Genomic DNA, 21065 nt, shown 5'->3' on the forward strand with positions numbered 1-21065 from the left:
TTGCGATATATATCCGGTTTTAACTGCAAGGGTATATAAACTTCGGCTCCGCCCGAAGTTAGCTTTCCTTTCTTGTTTTACTTAACCTTAATCGAATGGATTTTTTTAATTGTGGATAGTTGTTACAAACCCAAACATCTTAAAATTTTATCAAGTTTTCAACTTTGAACAAAATTTTGGGATGCTGGTGTCAATGAATGAGCTACCAATCGTCGCGTATTCAAGACTAGAATGCTACTTAAGAATAATTGGAGTCTGGAGACTCCCATGTCCCCATTAGACAAAATTAAGTAAATCAAAAATATTTAATTTTTACGCAAATTTCTCCCAAACTAATCGATTTTTGATCGATTCGATTTCTTTTGGTATATTACTCGATCAAACGTACGTAGGAAAAAATATCGACGCATAATTTCACTTGTTATATACCCTTTGGGTCCCCTGAACCAAAATGAAGAACACAAAATTTTCTTTATGCTTGCTTTTTTTCTTTTTATACCCTTGCAGAGGGTATTATAATTTTGGTCAAAAGTGTGCAACGCAGTGAAGGAGACATCTCCAACCCTATAAAGTATATATATTCTTGATCAGGATCACCTCCTGAGTTGATATGAGCATGTCCGTCTGTCCGTCTGTCTGTCTGTTTCTACGCGAACTAGTCTCTCAGTTTTAAAGCTATCGTCTTGAAACTTTGCACACACCCTTCTTTCTTTGCACGCAGTATATAAGTCGGAACGGCCCGGATCGGCCGACTATATCCTATAGCTGCCATATAACTGATTGATCGGAAAAGGTATAACTTCGGTGTTTTTAGAGTTAGAGAGTTTAAATTTGACACGAGAGCTATTATTGGCTAAACATTACGACATGCCAAATTTTATAAGGATCGGTCGACTATATCATAGCTGCCATATGACTAAACGATCGGAAATGGTATTTGGTAGAAATATCAACTTTCGTATTTTTGAAGATAGAAGCTTGGGACTTCTTTTTAGGTTTTTTTTTTAATTAATTGGTTTTATTATGATGTAATCATAAGGATCGGCCAACTTTATCTGATGTTTGCGATATATATCCGGTTTTAACTGCAAGGGTATATCCCAACTTCCAAGGGTATAGACCCAACTTTCGTGTTTTTGAAGACAGAAAGTTGAAACTTCGTACAGATTCTATTTTGGCTTAGTTAATCCTACGAAGTTTCATAACGATCGGCCGATATCTTTATAGCTATACTGAGTGAGTATACTGAGTATCTGAGTGCTTTTCCGATAGCTATTACTTCTGCTTGGAAAACACTACAGTGGTCGAGGAGTCTGAAGGACTCATTTAGACACAGCCGTTCGCAATGGAAACCGCCTCCCACCCGCCATTCAATTTTGAACCGTCTGTGTAGATATGGAGGGAACCGGCTGGTCCCTGGCTTTCTGTGGCCCATTCCTCCCTTGTTGGAATGTAGACCTTGTATTTTAAGGTGGGATGATCGACAGGTACGCAGTAGTCTGTAGACCGTGCAATGGTGTAGATCTAATTTGGTATGTCCATAGTCAGTCCATTTCCATGTGCCCGTCTCTCGTAGCCTGATTGCCGATAGCGTGGCTATCTTGACCCCCATTGTATCTACCGGTAATGTAATACTCGATTACCGGTAATCTACCGGTAATCGAGTATGAAGTCTAGGGCATTCGTCGGTGTAGTACGTAGGCTGCCTGTGATACAGACCTCCGACATCCTTTGCGTTTTCCTAAGTTTCTCTCTAATTGTGGAGTTGGTGAGAGCAGGCCACCAGACTATCACCCCGTAGAAAAGGTAGGGTCTAATGACCGCCGTGTAAAGCCATCTTACTATTTTTGGTGACATTCCCCATTTAAGGCCAATGGCTTTCCTGCAAGTATAGAGCACGATTGTTGCCTTGTTAGCTCTATCCCTGGTGTTTGACTTCCAGTCCAGTTTACTGTCTAGCGTAATCCCTAGGTACTTGGCGCTATCGCTAAGGGATAGTGTTTCTCCTAATAGTTTTGGAAGCCTTAGGTTCGGTATTTTGTACTTCCTGGTGAAGAGGACGAGCTCGGTTTTGGACGGGTTTACACCCAGTCCATTTCTAACTGCCCACGTTGAGAGGACCCTAAGTTTGTCCGTCATACGGTCACATAGAGTCTGAGGAAATTTTCCAGAGAAGGCAATTGCGACATCATCCGCATAAGCGATAACTTTGCAACCACCCCCTTCTAGGGATCGCAGTAGGCTATTAACCGCCACGTTCCAGAGTAGGGGTGAAAGTACGCCTCCTTGCGGGGTGCCTCTTCTGACGTATCTATGAATGGATTCTCCTCCTAGTGACGCCTCAACAGTCCTGTTTACCAGGATCTGCTCTATAAGGCGTATGGATTGATTGTCTATTCCTAGTCCTGTCAGCGCATTGATTATCGAGCTTGGTAGGATGTTGTTGAACGCACCTTCTATGTCTAGAAAAGCAATGGGTGCGTATTCCTTATCACTAAGTGCCTTTTCGACAAAAGTAGTGATTTCGTGGAGTGCCGTTTCCGTGGATCGGCCCTTCCTATACGCATGCTGTGATCCCGAGATATCATCTGGGTTTAAAATAAGATTAATATGGAGGCTGATTAGTTTCTCCATTGTCTTGAGAAGGAAGGACGACAGGCTTATTGGTCTGAAGTCCTTAGGGTGCAGTGAGATGCTTTTCCCGCTTTGGCTATAAATACGACTTTCGTCCGCAACCACCTTGCGGGTACGATGCCTATCCTGAAAATTGCTGAGAAAGCTTTCTTGACCCAAGATCTCAGATTGGGTCCGGCTTTAATTAGTTGAGCCGGGACAATGCCATCTGGGCCTGGGGATTTGAAGGGCTTGAAGCTATTTATTGCCCAGCTGAGAGCTGAGATACCTATCACTCAATAGGTATTCAAGTTGGTTAGGGGTGGAGGGGCTATTCCCCTGTGTCTGCATTTCCAGGGTTGTGTCTTCTCGAGAGCAAAGTTGCGAAGTTCTTTGTTATATCGCCTAAGGTCCGCTTTATACGACTCCCAGGCTGTCTCCGAGTTTGTTTTGCTGGCAAAATTAAAGGCCTTGCGGGCCTTGGTTTTAAAGGGCGCAAGTGTTTGCGACCACCATGGTGGTTTCTTTGACTTGCTATTGCCCGATCTGCTTTTGGGACAAGCTTTATTGAATGCCCTGGCGCACGCTGCGTGCCCGTGAGCGTGTCCACCATGGCATCTAGGGCTTTCCTACTGTCAACGTCCCCTGTTGGTGGTCTCTCCAAGGAACTATATAGTTTTTTCTTGTATAACTCCCAGTTCGCTTTCCTCGGGTTGCGTACCGTTTGTCGATTAAAGTTCTCGAAGTTGACCACTAATTCTATGTATCGGTGGTCCGAGAATGAGTTTTTCTCTAGGACTCTCCAACTAACAATCCTGTCTGCTAAGGATTCAGAGTAAAGAGTGACGTCAAGTACTTCCCTTTTGTTCTTGACTATGAAAGTGGGTTCTGTACCCCACCTGTTACCCACCAAAAGATTGGAGCCTAGGATAAAATCGAAAATTGACTCACCACTCTCGTTCGTGTCAGTGCTTCCCCACTGATGATGGTGGGCGTTAGCATCGCAACCTATGATCAGGTCGATCTTGTGCTTCCTGCTGTCTTCCATCAGCTGTTTGATTAGCGGGTGCGGGGGGAGGGCCTCCTGGTCGTGGCCCATATACGCCGAACATATCCATAGAGGGCCATTTGGGCTCTCTATGCCTGCGGCTACGTGGTCTTTATTACTGAAATTGGATAGCAAAAAGAGGTTAAGGTTCTTTTTTGCGACGATGCAGGCTCGCCTTTTACCTGTAGTATCGGCTTTGCAGAGCCTCAACTCCGACGCCCCCAACCCAAGAATCCTGTCTCCTAGGATCCAGGGTTCCTGGATGACGGCCACATCAGCTCCACTCTCGGCGAGGTGGAGTAGGAGGGCAGCTGACGCCGCTTTACTGTGAAGATTTATTCGCAAGATCGTCAGGGACATTCTAACAATTCTCCACCACAGTAACTTCTGCCTCCGTCTCGGAGCTCAGCAGAGATTCCTCCTCCATTCCGACTCCACTAAGTGCCCTTGCCAAGTCGCTTTCCTCCGAGGTGTACCCCAAGATGTCCTCCTCTTCATCCGACATTCCTTCCGGGTGCCCTTCTTCGGTCGGCTCCTCCAAGTCTGGCTCTTGTGTGTCAGCCTCCAGCCCCATACCTCCTGGCTTGGCCTTCGCATCGGATTTGGAGATACGAACCAAAACGTGTTCGAATCCGTACCTCAGCCGGTGCTCCGTCCTCTCCAGGGCTTTAACGGTCTCCTCGTTGAGTGTGAGGACGACCTGCCTCCGCAGTCCCACCACGTCCTCGACCTTGGCGACTCTCCAGTCCGCCGTGGGGAGCGTCGGGTTGCACATCCTAAGCATTGTTAGAATGGTTTTAGGGTCGGCTGGCTTTTCAGTAAGCCACACTCGCGCCCTCGGTTTGCTAGGGATCTCGTCCCAGTCAACCGCCACCAGCTTAGCTCCAGGGTAGACCTCTCCAAGCGATGCAACCATCCGCTTGTAGGTCTCTACCGATCGCGCGTCTTGGCAAGCAATCACCTTGACGCTACCCTGATACCATCTTGCGTCTTCGCATTCATCTCCACGAAGCGCCCATGCAACTTGTTAACCTATCGTCGCCAAAGGTCCTTAGGGATGAGCCCATCCTTGGAGCCCTTGTCCAGGACTCCAATTAGGGTTCTTCCCTTCGTTACTTCGGCGAACGAGCGGTTGGACGGCTGCGGCTGGGCCTTCCTCTTCTTGGCCTGGGGGGCTTCTCCCTCTGTGGACCTCTGCCTTTTCGCGCTTTGCGCGGCTTCCTTGTCAGGGTCTGACCCAGTACGTCTACTCGATCCAGCCTCACTTCCGCCTTTTCCGGACTAAAGTCGGGTAGGATCTCCCTTGCCCACTTAATAATCTCGGCCTGGTCCGGGTTGGATTCGGCCGATGGGTCCGCCCTCATTAGAATGAAGGCTGCTCTTCTTCTGTCCTTGTAGGAGCCTTTACGCTGCTTCGAGTGAGGTGCTTCCGGACCAGGGTTCGCCTTAGGGGCACCGCCGGTTGGTTTAGAGGTTGACCCTGGGGTCTTCCTCTCTCGCCGTTCGGTGGTCCCATGGCTAGCCCCGCTTTGGAAAAAGAAGCCTTGGCAACCTCCTCCGCATCGGCGCGTCCCGCCTCCAGATATTACCCCTCTGTGGGGGGCTTCTCCATCTCAGCAACTTCTTGGCTTTTTAGGGCCTTGGAGTTTGACGGGTCCCATTTCCGGACTTTTTTAGGGAGTTCCGTTCTCCACTTTGGTTTTTGGTTATTTTAGTAGAAATCATATTTTGGTCCCACGAGTAGGCGGGAAGGGGTTCGTCCATCATGACATAGCCCGCTTGTTACAATAAGCCAGGTTCAAACTGGGAGGTCGGTCGGTCCCCCAGAGTTCGCATATTAGCGTCCGAGCCCCCCCTCGGACACGCATCCTTCGGCATATGCTGTTCCACCTTGGATTGGGGTGATTTACCGGGACCTGTTACCAGCCGCCCTCACGTGGAGAGTATAGTCGCACTACCAGCGGTGTACACAGTTACGGCACGCAATTTCTTGCGCGTAGGTCCCCTTGTTGTACCCGTTGGCTGACGGCCTTTTAAACAACTAACCCTACACCAAAATAATCTTAAAAGAGGTCTGCATGAATAGCTAAAAAACGTAATTCAAATGGACAACTTGAAAATGAATTGAATGAGATAGAATGCTGATACGAAAATATTAGGTCTCACCAGTACAACATTGGGGGGATGAGAACCGAAATGAATGAGTTAGAGTTACATATCGCATTCGAATTGTTTCGAATACATTCTAGAAGGTACGATATAACTATGCATATTTGCCTGTATTTTTAGACGCTGATAATAAAATAATTAACAAAAAAGGAAAGCTAACTTCGGGCGGAGCCGAAGTTTATATACCCTTGCAGTTAAAACCGGATATATATCGCAAACATCGGATATAGTTGGCCTATCCTTATCTGAATAGGAAAATATAATCCAATTTATTACAATACAAAATCTAAAAAAAGTCCCAAACTTCTATCTTCGAAAATACGAAAGTTGATATTTCTACCAAATACCATTTCTGATCGTTCGTTCTACTTCGTTCAGTTATATGGCAGCTATGAGATATAGTCGGCCGATCCTAATGAAATTTGGTAGGTTGGATTAACTGACCAAAAATATAATCTGTATTAAATTCCAGCTTTCTATCTTCAAAAACACGAAAGTTGGGTCATTTCCGATCGTTCAGTTATATGGCAGCTATAGGATATAGTCGGCCGATCCTTATGAAATTTGGCATTTGGTAATGTTTTGCCAAAAATAGCTCTCATGTCAAATTTGAACTCTCTAACTCTAAAAACACAAAAGTTATACCATTTCCGATCAATCAGTTATAAGGCAGCTATAGGATATAGTCGGCCGATCCGGGCCGTTCCGACTTACAGACAGACGGACAGACAGACGGACAGACGGACAGACGGACATGCTCATATTAACTCAGTAGGTGATCCTGATCAAGAATATATATACTTTATAGGGTCGGAGATGTCTCCTTCATTGCGTTGCACACTTTTGACCAAAATTATAATACCCTCTGCAAGGGTATAAAAAGTGGACCCATGCCATTTTTTTTTATTTTTTTTTTTATTCAGAGATATTCATTATTTTGAATAATTTTGTTTAGGTATTTTATCAATAAAATTTTTTCCAACACAATTTTGACGCTAAAAAAATTTTGTCAAATAATTTAATTAGAAAAAACTCACAAGAAAACTTAACAAACAACCGTTGTAATAATAACGGGTCAAAAACATACATACGTACATACGTGCGAAAAAAACACTTTCGTTATAATTTACCTTTCGGTCAACTCCCTAAATATAAAAGAATTATTTAAAGAAGCGTTTTGCTTAACAGAAAAAATAAATGAATGCATAGAGTGTGTAAAAAACTATTCGAACCATGCATTCCTCATTCCAAAAGCACTTCTCTTACTTCCCACCCCAACTCACTCGGTTTCAAAGCAAGAGAGTGCCCATGATCTAGAATGCTCTCTTACTTTTCACTCTCTATTCCATTCGAATGTATTCTTTGGCTAAGGCAATAAGAATGTATACCTGCAGACCTCTAGTTCATATATAACCCCGTTTACAACGAAACGAATTTATTACCCACGAATAAACTTACTCTGTTTGCCTCTCTCATTTTTTTTTTTTATAGCTTTGCTTTTATTTATTGAATCTACTCTTAATTTTGAGACTAACAATAAGTTGACGAATTTTAACATTAAAATTTAACTAACAGTATACTAAGACTGCATTCTGGTTGCGCGTCCCTGTCGCTGGGTGGGTAAGTCATTGCTTCGAAGGCGTGATTGGTTGCCCAACCTTGTTAGACCTTTCGCCAGGTGGTTAGGGTGCTTCCGATAGCTTCGTTAAGTACTTTACCTTCTGTTCGGCGATCACTTCTTTGACTGGTAGAATGTTTAAGTCGCGGTGTATGTTTTCGTTGCGAACTTACCACGGTGCCCCGGTGATTCTTCTCAATATCTTCGCCTGAACTCTCTGAATGTTGCTATTGCCGACGTTCCCTCATAACTGGGAGCCGTACATCCATATAGGTTTTAGTACCGAATTGTACAGCAGGACTTTATATTCAAGGCTAAGAGGTGACCGAGCGTTGACAAGCCAATGAAGGCCGCTGGCTTTTAGCTTTAGGTGTGTTCTTGTGGCTTCAATGTGCTGGCGCCATGTGAGTCTTCTGTCGAGATGTACTCCTACGTATGTTATTTCGTTCGCTTGTGAGAGTAGAGTGTTGTTTAATGTAATCGGCGGGCGGTTTTATTAGACCTTCTAGCCAGATTTTTTCAAATGCTTGGATTCTCAGGTATGTCTTTATCCGAGTCATAAGGCATTTTTCAAAGAGTTTAGATAGGCAAGATTGTAGTCTTAAAGGTATGCTATTATTATTATAATTGACTTTTTCCATCTCACTGGAAAGTTTTGCGATGGCATTAAAGAGCTGGGTGAGAGTGCAAACGGCGCAGTATGGGAGTTCAATGGTCATTTTGGGAGTTATGAGGTCGCAGCCCGGCGATTTTTTCGGATTCAGTTGTCTTTTGATGATGATAACGATTTCGTTTGGGCGAAACATAATTGGCTCAATGGGTTGAGGCTGGGAGTCATATGATAGAGTCGGCAAAGTAAACACATTGGTGGCACGATTTGGTTGGAAGACATTTTTAAGGTGCTTGGCAAACGTGCTGGCTTTGTCTGCGTCGCTGCGCGCCCACCCGCTTGTGGAATTTCTAATAGGTATCACGATTTCTTTCGGAGAGCTCAGAGTTGGGTGAGCTCTCCATAGTGAATGTTTTGTACTGTTAGTTGACAATTGCTTAATGTAGCGGCGGTGGACGTTTCTTCTTGCTGTATAGCTTGATCAAGTTGACGTGAGGCATGTTTTAAGCAGATGGCGTTCTGTGAAATTGTCATTCTCGACGTAAGCGAGGATGAGCTGTTCGATTTGTAGATTTGTCTTCTTTTGAATGCATTGTGTTTATAGTTTGAGTTGTTGAAACTCGAGCTGCAGAGAAGAGTACAGACTCCAGTGAATTAACAAAACTGTCTACGTTGGCTTCGTCGCTGAGGTGAGGTCTAAGCTCAATGTGTGAACTAATATACTTCCTGCACTTAACCCAATTGGTTTTATGTGAGGTCAGTTTTGATGATTGATCCCATGTTCCTGGGTGTCGAAGTAGAGTTAAAAGGACAGGCGATTGATCAGATGAAAGATCCGAAAGGCATTCGGCGCATATCAGATTTTTAGGAATGTTTTTGGTGATCGCAAAGTCTATTAAATCAGGAAGTTTCTTTGGGTCTGCCGGCCAGTAAGTAGGTGTGCCAGAAGAAACATAGTCTAGCTTGTTCTTAGCTTTGATAATTGCATTATAGAGTTGCTTTCCTTTTGGGGTTACGAGACGAGATCCCCAGTATGTGTGCTTGGCACTATAGTCTCCTGCTGCTATGAAGTGGCCTCCGAGTGAGTTAGAAAACTGCATAAACTCATCTTCGGCTATGGTGAAGCGTAGGCGGCAGTATACGGCGGCTAGAGTTAATTGGTTGACAGTATTTAGGTGTATATTTATGGATTTATGGCCTTTAGGTAGTTTTTAGCAAATTTCGTATGATAATGGTGCTTAATACGGCTTCTGATTAAAATTCCAGTCCCGCCCTGTGCTTTACCATCTGGATGATTGGTTCCATAGAATGAATATCCTCGTAGTTGGAAATTGTACCTGTTTGTAGGATGTGTTTCTGAAAGCAGCATTACGTCGATTTGATTGTCTAGTAGGAATTGCGCTAACTCGAGCTTATGCTGCGAAACGCCGTTAGCGTTTCACTTAGATATTCGTAGGGAAGTCATTATTTGGATTGTTGTGAAACCAGAATTTGTATTAATAAATTTTGGCTTTGGAAATTTGGATTTTGGATTTTGGTTGGGCTTTATTGTAGACTGCATATCATAGCTTCAAAGTTACTTTTTGGCTGCTCCGGCGGTTGATGCTGCTGAGCCGTGCTTGGTTCTTGGTGTGCTGATTGCGGCAGTGAGCTTTTTGAGGCTGGGGTAGCCAGTCCTGATTTTAAAGCGCTTGCGTATGTGACATTTTTGGCAGAGTTTATGGGTCCTAGTGAGGATCTGACTGCAGTCGAAAAGAAGACTTCAGGGTTTGACCTGGGACTATCAACAGATTATTTTGGGTGCGGGCAGTAATTCCCCTCTGGTGAATGCGACTTTTCAGCTCCTTATAAACTGGGCAACCTCTATAGTTAGCAGTGTGATTTCCACCGCAGTTGCCGCACTTTTTCGAGTTGTGATCATCATTGCTCGCTGGGCAGTGTGCGGAATCATGAAGCTCGCAACAAACTACACATACCGGGCGCAGTTTACAGTAAGACACATTGTACCGGTCCATTGCGCTTGTGAGCTCAACCTTAAAAAGTGGCTGCGGTTTTCTATCCCTGTTAAGGATATTGAAGACTGTCTTAGCACTAAATCCCTTCTCTGGTAGCGTCTTTGTTATCTCTGTAGGCGATACTTCGGACTCTATGCCCTTATGTACGACTTGCAGGCCCTTGTCGGTGAGGTATTTCGATAATACTCTTTAATTATCTTCAGACTTCGTTTGAACTTTTGTTTCATGGATGTTGCCCTTAATACGAGTGGTAGTATGTGGAAGTTGTCCTTGCCAATAAGCTCTAAAATTTTGTTGACAAGAACGTGGGGCGTGGGCGTTTCTATTGAAGCTGTGTTAGCTTCCTTTTGATTTGGATGTAGCGATCCATACCAGTCTGTACAGCCGGCTTAATATTTTCTTTGTTTTTGTTCTCTTTTTCGGGCAGCGCAGCGGCAGAAGTTTTAATGTTTGCGCTGCTAGCTGATGACGTTGTTAAACGCGCTGTCGTTACAGTTGCGGTTGTTTTTGTTGTTGTTGTTTTTACGTTTGACGTTGTCAAAGAAGTTGCGGTGCTAGTTACTGCGCTCCTTCGATGCAGAGACATCGATGGTAGCGAGGGGGAGCAAGAACGCGCTCTCTACGTTTAAGAATTCGGTCAAGTTTGGGGTAATTGACCGTGTTTGGGAAGAGCTTACATCACTTTCGGTTGCTTTAAAAGAGAAGTAAGCGTTGTGTCTTTGTACTGAGAGCCGTCTCTACTCTTGCTCACGTTGACGTTGCAATCGAGGTTGAGTTTGTTCGAGTTTTAAATATTTATTGTTTTAATATTATGTTTTATATTAATTAATTAATTAATCAATTTAAACATTAGCGATTTCATCGCTGAAAGCGTCTTTTCGCGTTGTTGTTGATTTATGAAACCAGTCACTGCACTTTTTTGATTTTATTGAATACTTTTTTTCCCGGAGCACAATAAATTCATGTCTGCATGCGACGACGATGCGATGGTGATCCGATGGTGATGAGCCTCTTTCATCATAATAAAAAATAGTTTTTCGTAGAGTACTAGGGCATATTGCATTTGTGTGAATGTATGCAACATAGGAAGAAATAATCTCTAACCCCATAAAGAATATGTTTTCTTGATCAGTATCTACAGCTGAGTCTACATAGCCATGTCCGTCGGCCTGCCCGTTCGTCTGTCCGCCTGCCCGTCCGTCCGTCTGTCCGTTCAAATGGTCGTAGATTTCCAAGATTATAAAAGATAGAACTATTCGATTTAGAACTTCGACTCGTATGGTATCTGCACAGATCAAGGTTGTGTCAAAATTTTGTTTGTGTCCCAATTAAACCAAGTCAGACCCTTCCCTACTAAATCGGTAGTATAAGATAAGATAAATCAGTCGGTTACTTCGGTTGTTTTTTCCCAAGCGCAAAATATGCAACAAACATTTTTTGTTGAGAACCTAACCTTTAAACTTTAAAGGTTAGTTAAACCAGGTGTTTTACCAGGTATTAGCACCAGGTATAATATAGTCGAAAAACTCGACTATAGCCTTCTGTTCTTGTTTATTTTTTTTTAACTTCCTTATTTTAATAAGTATATTTATAGTCTCGTATAATAATTACAAGATTTAAGGAACGCGTTTTAAGCGATTTAAAATTTTTTATCATTGATAAAATTGATATTCATATTTTTCCTAATTTCAAAAAAGAAAAATAAATTATCAACATATATTAAATGCCTATTATTAAATAAAACGCAATTGTTATTATTATTCAATAATAATTTTTATTTATTCTTTCTTAATTTATTTTCAATATATGTATGTATTTTTATGCATTTATATATAACCTGCCTTTCAGACTCAGTATGATACGTTGAGCGACTCTGATGTCAGCATTCAACAGCAAAATTTGCAAACTGTTCAGAGGTTACATCAGGAGAGCAGCCTGCTGGAATTCCATCATCGTCTTAGTAATCAGTTTGGGGCCGCGGGATTTCCTCTACCAAATTGTCATCATCAGCAGCATGGCGGAACAGGATCATCTGCAGCCGTTTTACCATTTTTACATCCCTTTATGAGGCCTCCTTTATCTTCTCAGCAATTAAATCACTTGATTCCTGGTCATGAAACTCAACAAGGACATAGCCACGTCCAACAGCATGAAACCAATTCCCAAACAATAGCTTTGTCTCCTATATGGTCCACTGCGGCGGTGGCGGCTGCTCATATACAAGCCGCACTGGCAGCGGCAGCAGTTGCCGCCGCCAGTAGCAATAGAATCTCAAAGGATAAAGATCACCAGCTATTCAGCGCAAACTCTAATATAATGGATATCTCATCTCTGCAAACTGGAGAGAGCGAAGTGGAGGCTAATGCGCCTGCTTCTAGGCCCATAACTCCACCGTATGAAAGCCAATCTATTGAGATTCTCTCATATAGTCACAATACACCTCCGGAGTCCCCGCATGGTCGAACCTACACTAGCGCCATCGGAACTATTCCCAGTATTTTTGAGGAAAGTTCTTCACACTTTCCATCACCACCATTGCATAATCAGAATAATGCAAGCCAATTTGAATCAACACAAGAGTCTGAGATAGACACTCCACTTAACCTAAGTAAACCTAAGGGATCTTCCAGTTCCTCGCCTGCAAGTCCATGTCAAAAAGATCAAATTGAAAGCCTTACTTCTGTTATATCCAACCTGCCCCTAAGCTGGAAACAAGGTTCTGGCCAACATCGACCGCATTTTACCGATATAGAGCCACCTCTTATTAAAAATCATGTGAGTTATTTAATTTAAATTAAAAATTAAAAATATTTAGAAAACATTTTAAAAGGGAATGAAATAGATTAGTATTTTTAAAAGAAAGAAGAACCAGAAGTGATTTGCATAGTAGAGTTTTTTTGAATGCTTGAACACGCTACATTTTTCTTCTGCTTCCCGTACTTTTTCCCACAAAGGTTAAAAGAAAACATCGGATATAGTTGGCCGATCCTTATGATTACATCATAATAAAACCAATAAATTACAATAAAAAATCTAAAAAAGTCCCATGTCTGTTTCTACGCAAAACAAGTCTCTGAGTTTTAAAGCTATCGACTTGAAACTTTGCACACACCCCTCTTATCGGCCGGCCTATATCCTATAGGAATCGGCCGACTATATCCTATAGGTGCCATATAACTGATTGATCGGAAATTCAATAACTTGTGTTTTTTTTTAGAGTTAGAGAGTTTAAATTTTACATGAGCGCTATTTTTAGCAAAATAATAGGACATGCCAAATTTCGTAAGGATCGGCCGACTATATCCTTTAGCTGCCATATAACTGAACGATCGGAAATGGCCCAACTTTCGTGTTTTTGAAAATAGAAAGCTGGAACTTGGTACAGATTATATTTTTGGTCAGATAATCCGACCTACCAAATTTCATAACGATCGGCCGACTATATCTTATAGTTGCCATATAACTGAACGATCGGAAATGGTTTTTAATAGATATACCAACTTTGATATTTTTGAAGATAGAAGTTTGGGACTTTTTTTTAGATTTTGTATTGTAATAAATTGGGTTATATATTCATATTTCCATAAGGATCGGCCAACTGTATCCTATGTTTGCGATATATATCCGGTTTTAGCTGCAAGGGTATATAAACTTTGGCTTCGCCCAAAGTTAGCTTTCCTTTCTTGTTTTTTTAATTTTTATACCCTTGCAGAGGGTATTATAATTTTGTCCAAAAGTGTGCAACGCAGTGAAGGAGACATCTCCGACCCTATAAAGTATATATATTCTTGATCAGGATCACCTCCTGAGTTGATATGAGCATGTCCGTCTGTCCGTCTGTCTGTCTGTCCGTCTGTCTGTTTCTACGCGAACTAGTCTCTCAGTTTTAAAGCTATCGTCTTGAAACTTTGCACACACCCTTTTTTCCAGGGACTGTAACGGTTATAATTAAAAAAGCAAAAAATTACAAAATAAAAGTTATTTCTTAATTTTTATGAAAAAAATTGATTTTTAATAATTAAAATTAATTTTAATAATAAAAAATTAGTTATAATTATTAAGTATCAATTTTTATATAAAAATTACGCAATAACTTTTATTTTATAATTTTTATTATATAAATTGGAAAATAAAAATTATTCGATAACTTTTATTTTAAAAATTGAAAATAAAGATTGAATCTGTATATCTTTTGATCCGTTGAAGCCAGATCCAATATATATGTATATATATGATCTACACATCAATACCTTTCAGATGGTATATAATAAGTATGTATATATGTTTATCCGCTTATGTGCTTGTGCAGTATTGGCAGTATTCATAAATAACTATTTATAATAACTATACTATAATAACTAACCCAACTATTGTTGCGGCGGCTGAGAAAGAGTAGTTCATTAAATTATTAAAGCGTGGATAAAATTACGCAATAACTTTTATTTTGTAATTTTTATTATATAAATTGAAAAATAAAAATTATTCGATAACTTTTATTTTAAAAATTGAAAATAAAGATTAAATCTGTATATCTATTTCGATAAGAAGTGCAACATGGTCAAAATTTTAGTATGCGTTGAACTTTGCTTCACAAGTAAATTGGTTGCCATGGGACGTAAACGTGATGCTATTGTGCGCGATTTTTTCGACTTTAATTTCGAAAAAAATGAATCAAAGTGTAAAATCTGCAACAGCCCTTTTCAGGGCTCATACTTCACTAACTTAAGGAGGCATCTTCTAGACCGGCATGCCGAAGCTTACTCATCTGAGTTAAGCCAGGAGAGCAGCGAACCTGCGGAAAAGCAAAAAAAAATTGTCATAAAGATGTCGGCCAGTCAAGTGAAAGAGGCTTGCGTGCAATTTGTAACAGACGAAAAATTGCCATTTCAAATGTTTGATTCTGCACCTTTTAAGACATTGACGGAGCAAATTTTTAAGGGCTTGGACATGACTCCCATAACAGCGCGGAATGTGATGCAGCATGTGTCGGAAAAGTACGAACGCGAAAAGGCCTCGTTAATAAGGCGGCTAAAAAATAAGGTCGTTTCGCTGAAAATTGACATCGCTTCACGGCATTCCAAAGGCATAATGGGCTTAAACGTGCAGTATTATCATAATAAAGCCATTGAGATCAAGACGTTAGGTGTTATTGAGCTGCATCAAAAACATACTGGGCTCAATTTGAGCAGTGAAGTTGAAAATATTTTGGCAGATTTTTCAATTTCTAAGCAGCAAATCTATACCATCACGTCCGATAATGGCAAAAATATTTTGAAGGCAATAGAGCATTTAAATGAAGATCCTGAAAGTACGCTAAGCTCCGACGATGAAAATGAGGAGCTAGTGCAAGAAGTACGAATTTTTTCCATCGCTTCAATACGATGTGCTGCTCACTCCTTGCAACTGGCCGTCAAGGATTTTTTAAATAACGACGAGAGGAGCGAAACTGTGGAAAACGCGCGAAAACTGGTGAAGACATTGCGAACACCGACTTTCAGGTAAGATTTCCAAAAGATTAATTATTTTAATAATAAAAAAATAATAAAACATATACTACATTAAGGCTAGCAATTGCTGCAACATCGTTACCGCTGCCCATAAATGATGTGCCAACAAGGTGGAGCTCGACGTACGAGATGCTGAAAAGTGTATGCATTTACGAAGAATTCATACACCAACACTTGCCACCAATTCGTCAACTGGCAATTCGGCACTGCTGTCTGTGCTGGAGCCGATATCCGTGGCTACCAAAAATTTGCAGAGCAAACAGCTTTATTTTGGCGACTTTTTCAAGCTTTTGTTGGAGACGAAACTCATGATTAATTCTATGAGCAGCAATATTCATAAGGAAGATCTTGTCAAAAGCTTAGAGAGTCGAGAGAATATTCTTATAACGAATGAGGTTATTCTCTCTGCAATTTATTTGGATCCCAGACTTCGGCGGATTATAGATAAAAAGCCGATTCAGCAGGCAGCAGCGAGGAACCATTTATTGGGACTGATGCGGAAAATACTTGCAATAAGTAGACAAGTAAGCTGAATGATCTTTCTCATATTTACTTTATAATTAATCACACTCTTTTTCTCTTTTACTAGGAAAACCCAATCAATGAAGACCGAATAGCAGCTGATACTGGTAGGTCTGAAGCATCGTTTCCACAGCCGAACGATGGCCCCGAACTAACGTCCCAGAGTACATGCTCATTATTAAATGAATATTTAAATTCATTTGCGGTGAGCTCTGGAAGCGAAGGCTCTGAGGACGATGATGAACCCGAGCTTAAATTGGCGGCAACAGAAATTAACGAATGTTCACCAAAGCCCATAGATCCAAGCGTGAATATCATGAGCTATTGGGAGTCGAAAAAATTCACGTATCCACGCTTGTACCGTCTGGCTCAAATAGTACATGCTGTGCCTGCAACGCAGGTATCGGTTGAAAGGGCATTTTCGGCCCTTAAATTAGTAATTACTGATCTTAGATGCAACCTTGCCGAAGACTCCGTGCAAAAGTTAATGTTCTTGAAATTAAATAATTAGCCATTTATATATTAAAAACTAATAAATTGTTGTAATTTAATCTTGATTAATAATTTAATGAACTACTCTTTCTCAGCCGCCGCAACAATAGTTGGGTTAGTTATTATAGTATAGTTATTATAAATAGTTATTTATGAATACTGCCAATACTGCACAGGCACATAAGCGGATAAACATATATACATACTTATTATATACCATCTGAAAGGTATTGATGTGTAGATCATATATATACATATATATTGGATCTGGCTTCAACGGATCAAAAGATATACAGATTCAATCTTTATTTTCAATTTTTAAAATAAAAGTTATCGAATAATTTTTATTTTCCAATTTATATAATAAAAATTACAAAATAAAAGTTATTGCGTAATTTTTATATAAAAATTGATACTTAATAATTATAACTAATTTTTTATTATTAAAATTAATTTTAATTATTAAAAATCAATTTTTTTCATAAAAATTGAAAAAAAAAAATTTATCTTGTTTTTGAATTCGCCATGAAAATTTAACTTATGACAATTTTTTTCAATTTTTTTGAAGACTGTTTTGGGCTTCAATTTTTTTAAACTCATAATCATTATTTACGGTCCCTGCTTTTTTCCTTTGCACGCAGTATATAAGTCGGAACGACCGGGATCGGCCGACTATATCCTATAGCTGCCATATAACTGATTGATCGGAAATGGTATAACTTTGGTGATTTTAGAGTTAGAGAGTTCAAATTTGACATGAGTGCTATTTTTGGCAAAACATTACGATATGCCAAATTTCATAAGGATCGGCCGACTATATCCTATAGCTGCCATATAACTGAACGATCGGAAATGACCCAACTATCGTGTTTTTGAAGATAGAAAGCTGGAATTTTATACAGATTCTATTTTTGGTCAGTTGATCCAACCTACCAAATTTCATAAGGATCGGCCGACTATATCCTATAGCTGCCATATAACTGAACGATCGGAAATGACCCAACTATCGTGTTTTTGAAGATAGAAAGCTGGAATTTTATACAGATTCTATTTTTGGTCAGTTGATCCAACCTACCAAATTTCATTAGGATCGGCCGACTATATCCCATAGGTACAGATTCTATTCTATATAGAAGTATATCAACTTCGGCTCGGCCCGAAGTTAGCTTTCCTTTCTTGTTTTTAGATAATATACCTACTTAATTTGCACTAGTTTTTATTAAACTTCCAGTGAATTTGGGATAAAGAAACGTTTGATGTAATAAAATAAAAAAAAAAAGCTGCTATTTCCTTGTAAGACTTTTTCAGACTTTTTAATATATCTAACCAATATTAATCAAAATAAAGCCAAGTATAGAGTGCACTACTTTTAAGAAAGCTACGATATCCCATATGCTCTGAGCAACACTGCTTACCTTTGATCACAGGGCCAGATGGCAAACAAACCTTCTCCCCATCCGTTCACAAGAATGAGAGAAGAGATCTGTCAATGTTGAGCCACATGGGTCCTTTTGTTATCTAACGGGGATCTTCTAGATGCCTCAGTTGACAAATTTCTTTCCTAACGGTATGATAAAACCAACTAGATAGAAGATAGAAGTTTGGGACTTTTTTTAGATATTGTGTTGTAATAATTTGGATTATATATTCCTATTCCCATAAGGATCGGCCAACTATATCCGATGTTTGCGACCGGATATAGGTTTTAACTGCAAGGGTATATAAACTTCGGCTCCGCCCGAAGTTAGCTTTCCTTTCTTGTTTTGGATACAGTCGGCCCACCCTTATGAAATTTGGTAGGTCGGATTAACTGACAAAAAATATAATCTGTGCCAAGTTCCAGCTTTCTGTCGTCAAAAACACGAAAGTTGGGTCATTTCCGATCGTTCAGTTTTTTTTTTCTCGTCGTTCAGTTATATGGCAGCTATAGGGTATAGTAGGCCATACCTTATGAAATTCGGCGTATTATTTTGCCAAAAATAGCACTCATGCAAAATCCGAACTCTCCGAAACAAATCCGAAACAACAAAATTACAGCATTTCCGAACAATGCTATATGGCAGCTATATGATAGGAATAGTCGGCCGATCCCGGCCGTTCTGACTTATAACCTGCGTGCAAAGGAAAGAAGGGTGTGTGCAAAGTTTCAAGTCGATATTTTTAAAACTGATAGACTATTGGTAGAGTATTCGCCTGGGCCCATGGGCTCATGTTCAAATTCGGCTAGTGTCGGGTCAGGTAGTGCTTATGTCAGGCCGCATTCTCTTTACATTGCATTAAGTCACTGGGTGCACCATAAACTGGGCTATTAATGTTGATCATCCGTAACGTTTTAAAAAAAAAATCGTCTTTGTATTTTGGTGCGGATTAAGGTCATTAAAAATTCTCATTGATTAAACATTTTTTTTCTACCGTTTTTGTTTTAACTTATTCACTTATTTGTTACAGCAATATTTTTGATTGAAACATTAAGAAAAAAGAATTTTAATCAAAAGGTAAAAAAATAAAAAAGATTCCCCAGGTCTCCGTTGGATTCGAACATGCGAAAATAAGTTTTTAGGCCAGCGTCTTTAACCTCTTGACCGCAATGGTAATTGTTTTTTGAGTGATAAATACGACCCCTATTGTTCTCTTGGTCATTCTGCAGAAGCCGGAATCGAAATTTGGAAACCGTAACATTTTTACGCCATCGCGCGTGCACATACATACGAAGGCTCACATTTTTGTTTACGGATACATGTTAAGAGTTCTAAAAATAGAATCGTGTGCATGTGCGTTCCCACCTCACCTACAAGCTCGACGAAAAAAGTTCACCGTTTTGGACTCTGATGTCCCAACTATGTACTTTATAATCTTTGCTAGTACTGAACACAGATGTTGCTCCTGCCTGTCAAAGTTCGCAGATATGATTAGTATGTCGTCAATATAGCCGTAAGATACAAAATCAATGCCTCCATGAATGTTCTCCACAAAGCGCTAGAATGTTTGGGTTGCATTCTTAAGACCGAATGTCATGTACAGATATTCGCCGTGTGTATAAGAGAATGGAATAACTACTTATAATAAAGACTTCTGAACCAGAGTCCACCAGGGAAATTGATTATGCTTTGAGAATGCGTAATCCCAGATCGATTGAAGAATTGGGTGTCAAGTTTGATGTTGTACTGGTGATCAGGCAGCTGCCAAGTACCTCTTTCAACAAGACTGCTAACTCTACTCACAATAGCGATGCCACTATTTTGTGTTGCCACAGAATGATAAGATTCCGTCTGTGGAATGGCTTTAAACTAAAATCTTTATTTGTTATTTGTTTTTTAAAGAACGTTCCTTCTTCTCTTTTTCTTTTCTCTTTTTTGATTTCCTACAGATCTTCTTAAGTGGATTTTTAGCTACCTAGATGGAAGAAAATAAATATATATTAATAACATAGACATGGAGTATCTCAAGCTATCTCAGTCCGTTACGGTCCGTATTATAATTTTGGTCAAAAGTGTGCATCGCAGTGAAGGACAAATCTCCGACCCTATTAAGTATATATATTCTTGATCTTACTTTTTGAGCTTACATAAGCATGTCCGTCTGTCTGTCTGTTTCTATGCGAACTGGTTGACTTGAAACTTTGCACACACCCTTCTATCCTTTGCACGCAGTATATAAGTCGGAACGGCCGGGATCGGCCGACTATATCCTAAAGCTGCCATAAAACTGATTGATCGGAAATGGTGTAACTTTGGTGGTTTTAGAGTTGGAGAGTTCACATTTTACATGAGCTATTTTTGGCAAAATAATATGACATGCCAAATTTTATAAGGATCGGCCGACACTATCCTATAGCTGACATTTAACTGAACAATCGGAAATTACCCAACTTTCGTGTTTTTAAAGATAGCTGGAACTTAGTACAGATTCTTTTTTTGGTCAGTTGACCAAAACTTAGTGACTTAGTCCAACCTACCAAATTTTATAAGGATCGGCCGACTATATTTTATAGTTGTATAGTATATAACTGAACGATCGGAAATGGTATTTGGTAGAAATAACAACTTTCGCATTTTTGAAGATAGAAGCTTGGGAATTTTATTTGCAAATCGCATGCAAATCGAAGTCCATTTGCACGGTGCTTATGGGCAGTGCGGAGGTCATCGGTATAGGCGTTCAGCACCCCTGCATTAAATATTGAATTATTGGCTAAAAACCATTTTTGAAAAGCCGGATTGTAGCTTTTATTGAGCAGAAGAGGATTTGCATTGCAAACAAAGCCTAACATCTAACAGTGAGTTTGTTAATGCTGGGTCAAGTCAAAAATAACATAAAAGGAAAGCTAACTTTGGGCGAAGCCGAGTTTATATACCCTTGCTGTTAAGATCGGATTTATATCGAAAATAATTAATATAGTAGACCGATCCTTATTTGAATTCTATTATAAATCAATTTTTTAGAATACAAATTAAAAAAAAAAAAACAAGAAAGG

At 40.2% G+C, this 21065-nt stretch overlaps 1 protein-coding gene across 10 annotated transcripts in view; it reads left to right on the forward strand.

Moving 5' to 3' along the window:
• Sox102F (transcription factor Sox102F) overlaps positions 1–21065 on the forward strand; it is a 417100-nt gene that overhangs the window by 371538 nt on the left and 24497 nt on the right. For all 10 annotated transcript variants that reach the window (XM_070282385.1, XM_070282381.1, XM_070282382.1 and 7 more), the window contains one exon: positions 11922–12848. In XM_070282385.1, coding sequence (XP_070138486.1) covers positions 11922–12848 — 927 coding nt within the window. The remainder of the gene's footprint in view (positions 1–11921; positions 12849–21065) is intronic.

Source organism: Drosophila bipectinata, chromosome 4 (assembly GCF_030179905.1).
Source record: "Drosophila bipectinata strain 14024-0381.07 chromosome 4, DbipHiC1v2, whole genome shotgun sequence".
Classification (NCBI taxonomy): Eukaryota; Metazoa; Arthropoda; class Insecta; order Diptera; family Drosophilidae; genus Drosophila; species Drosophila bipectinata.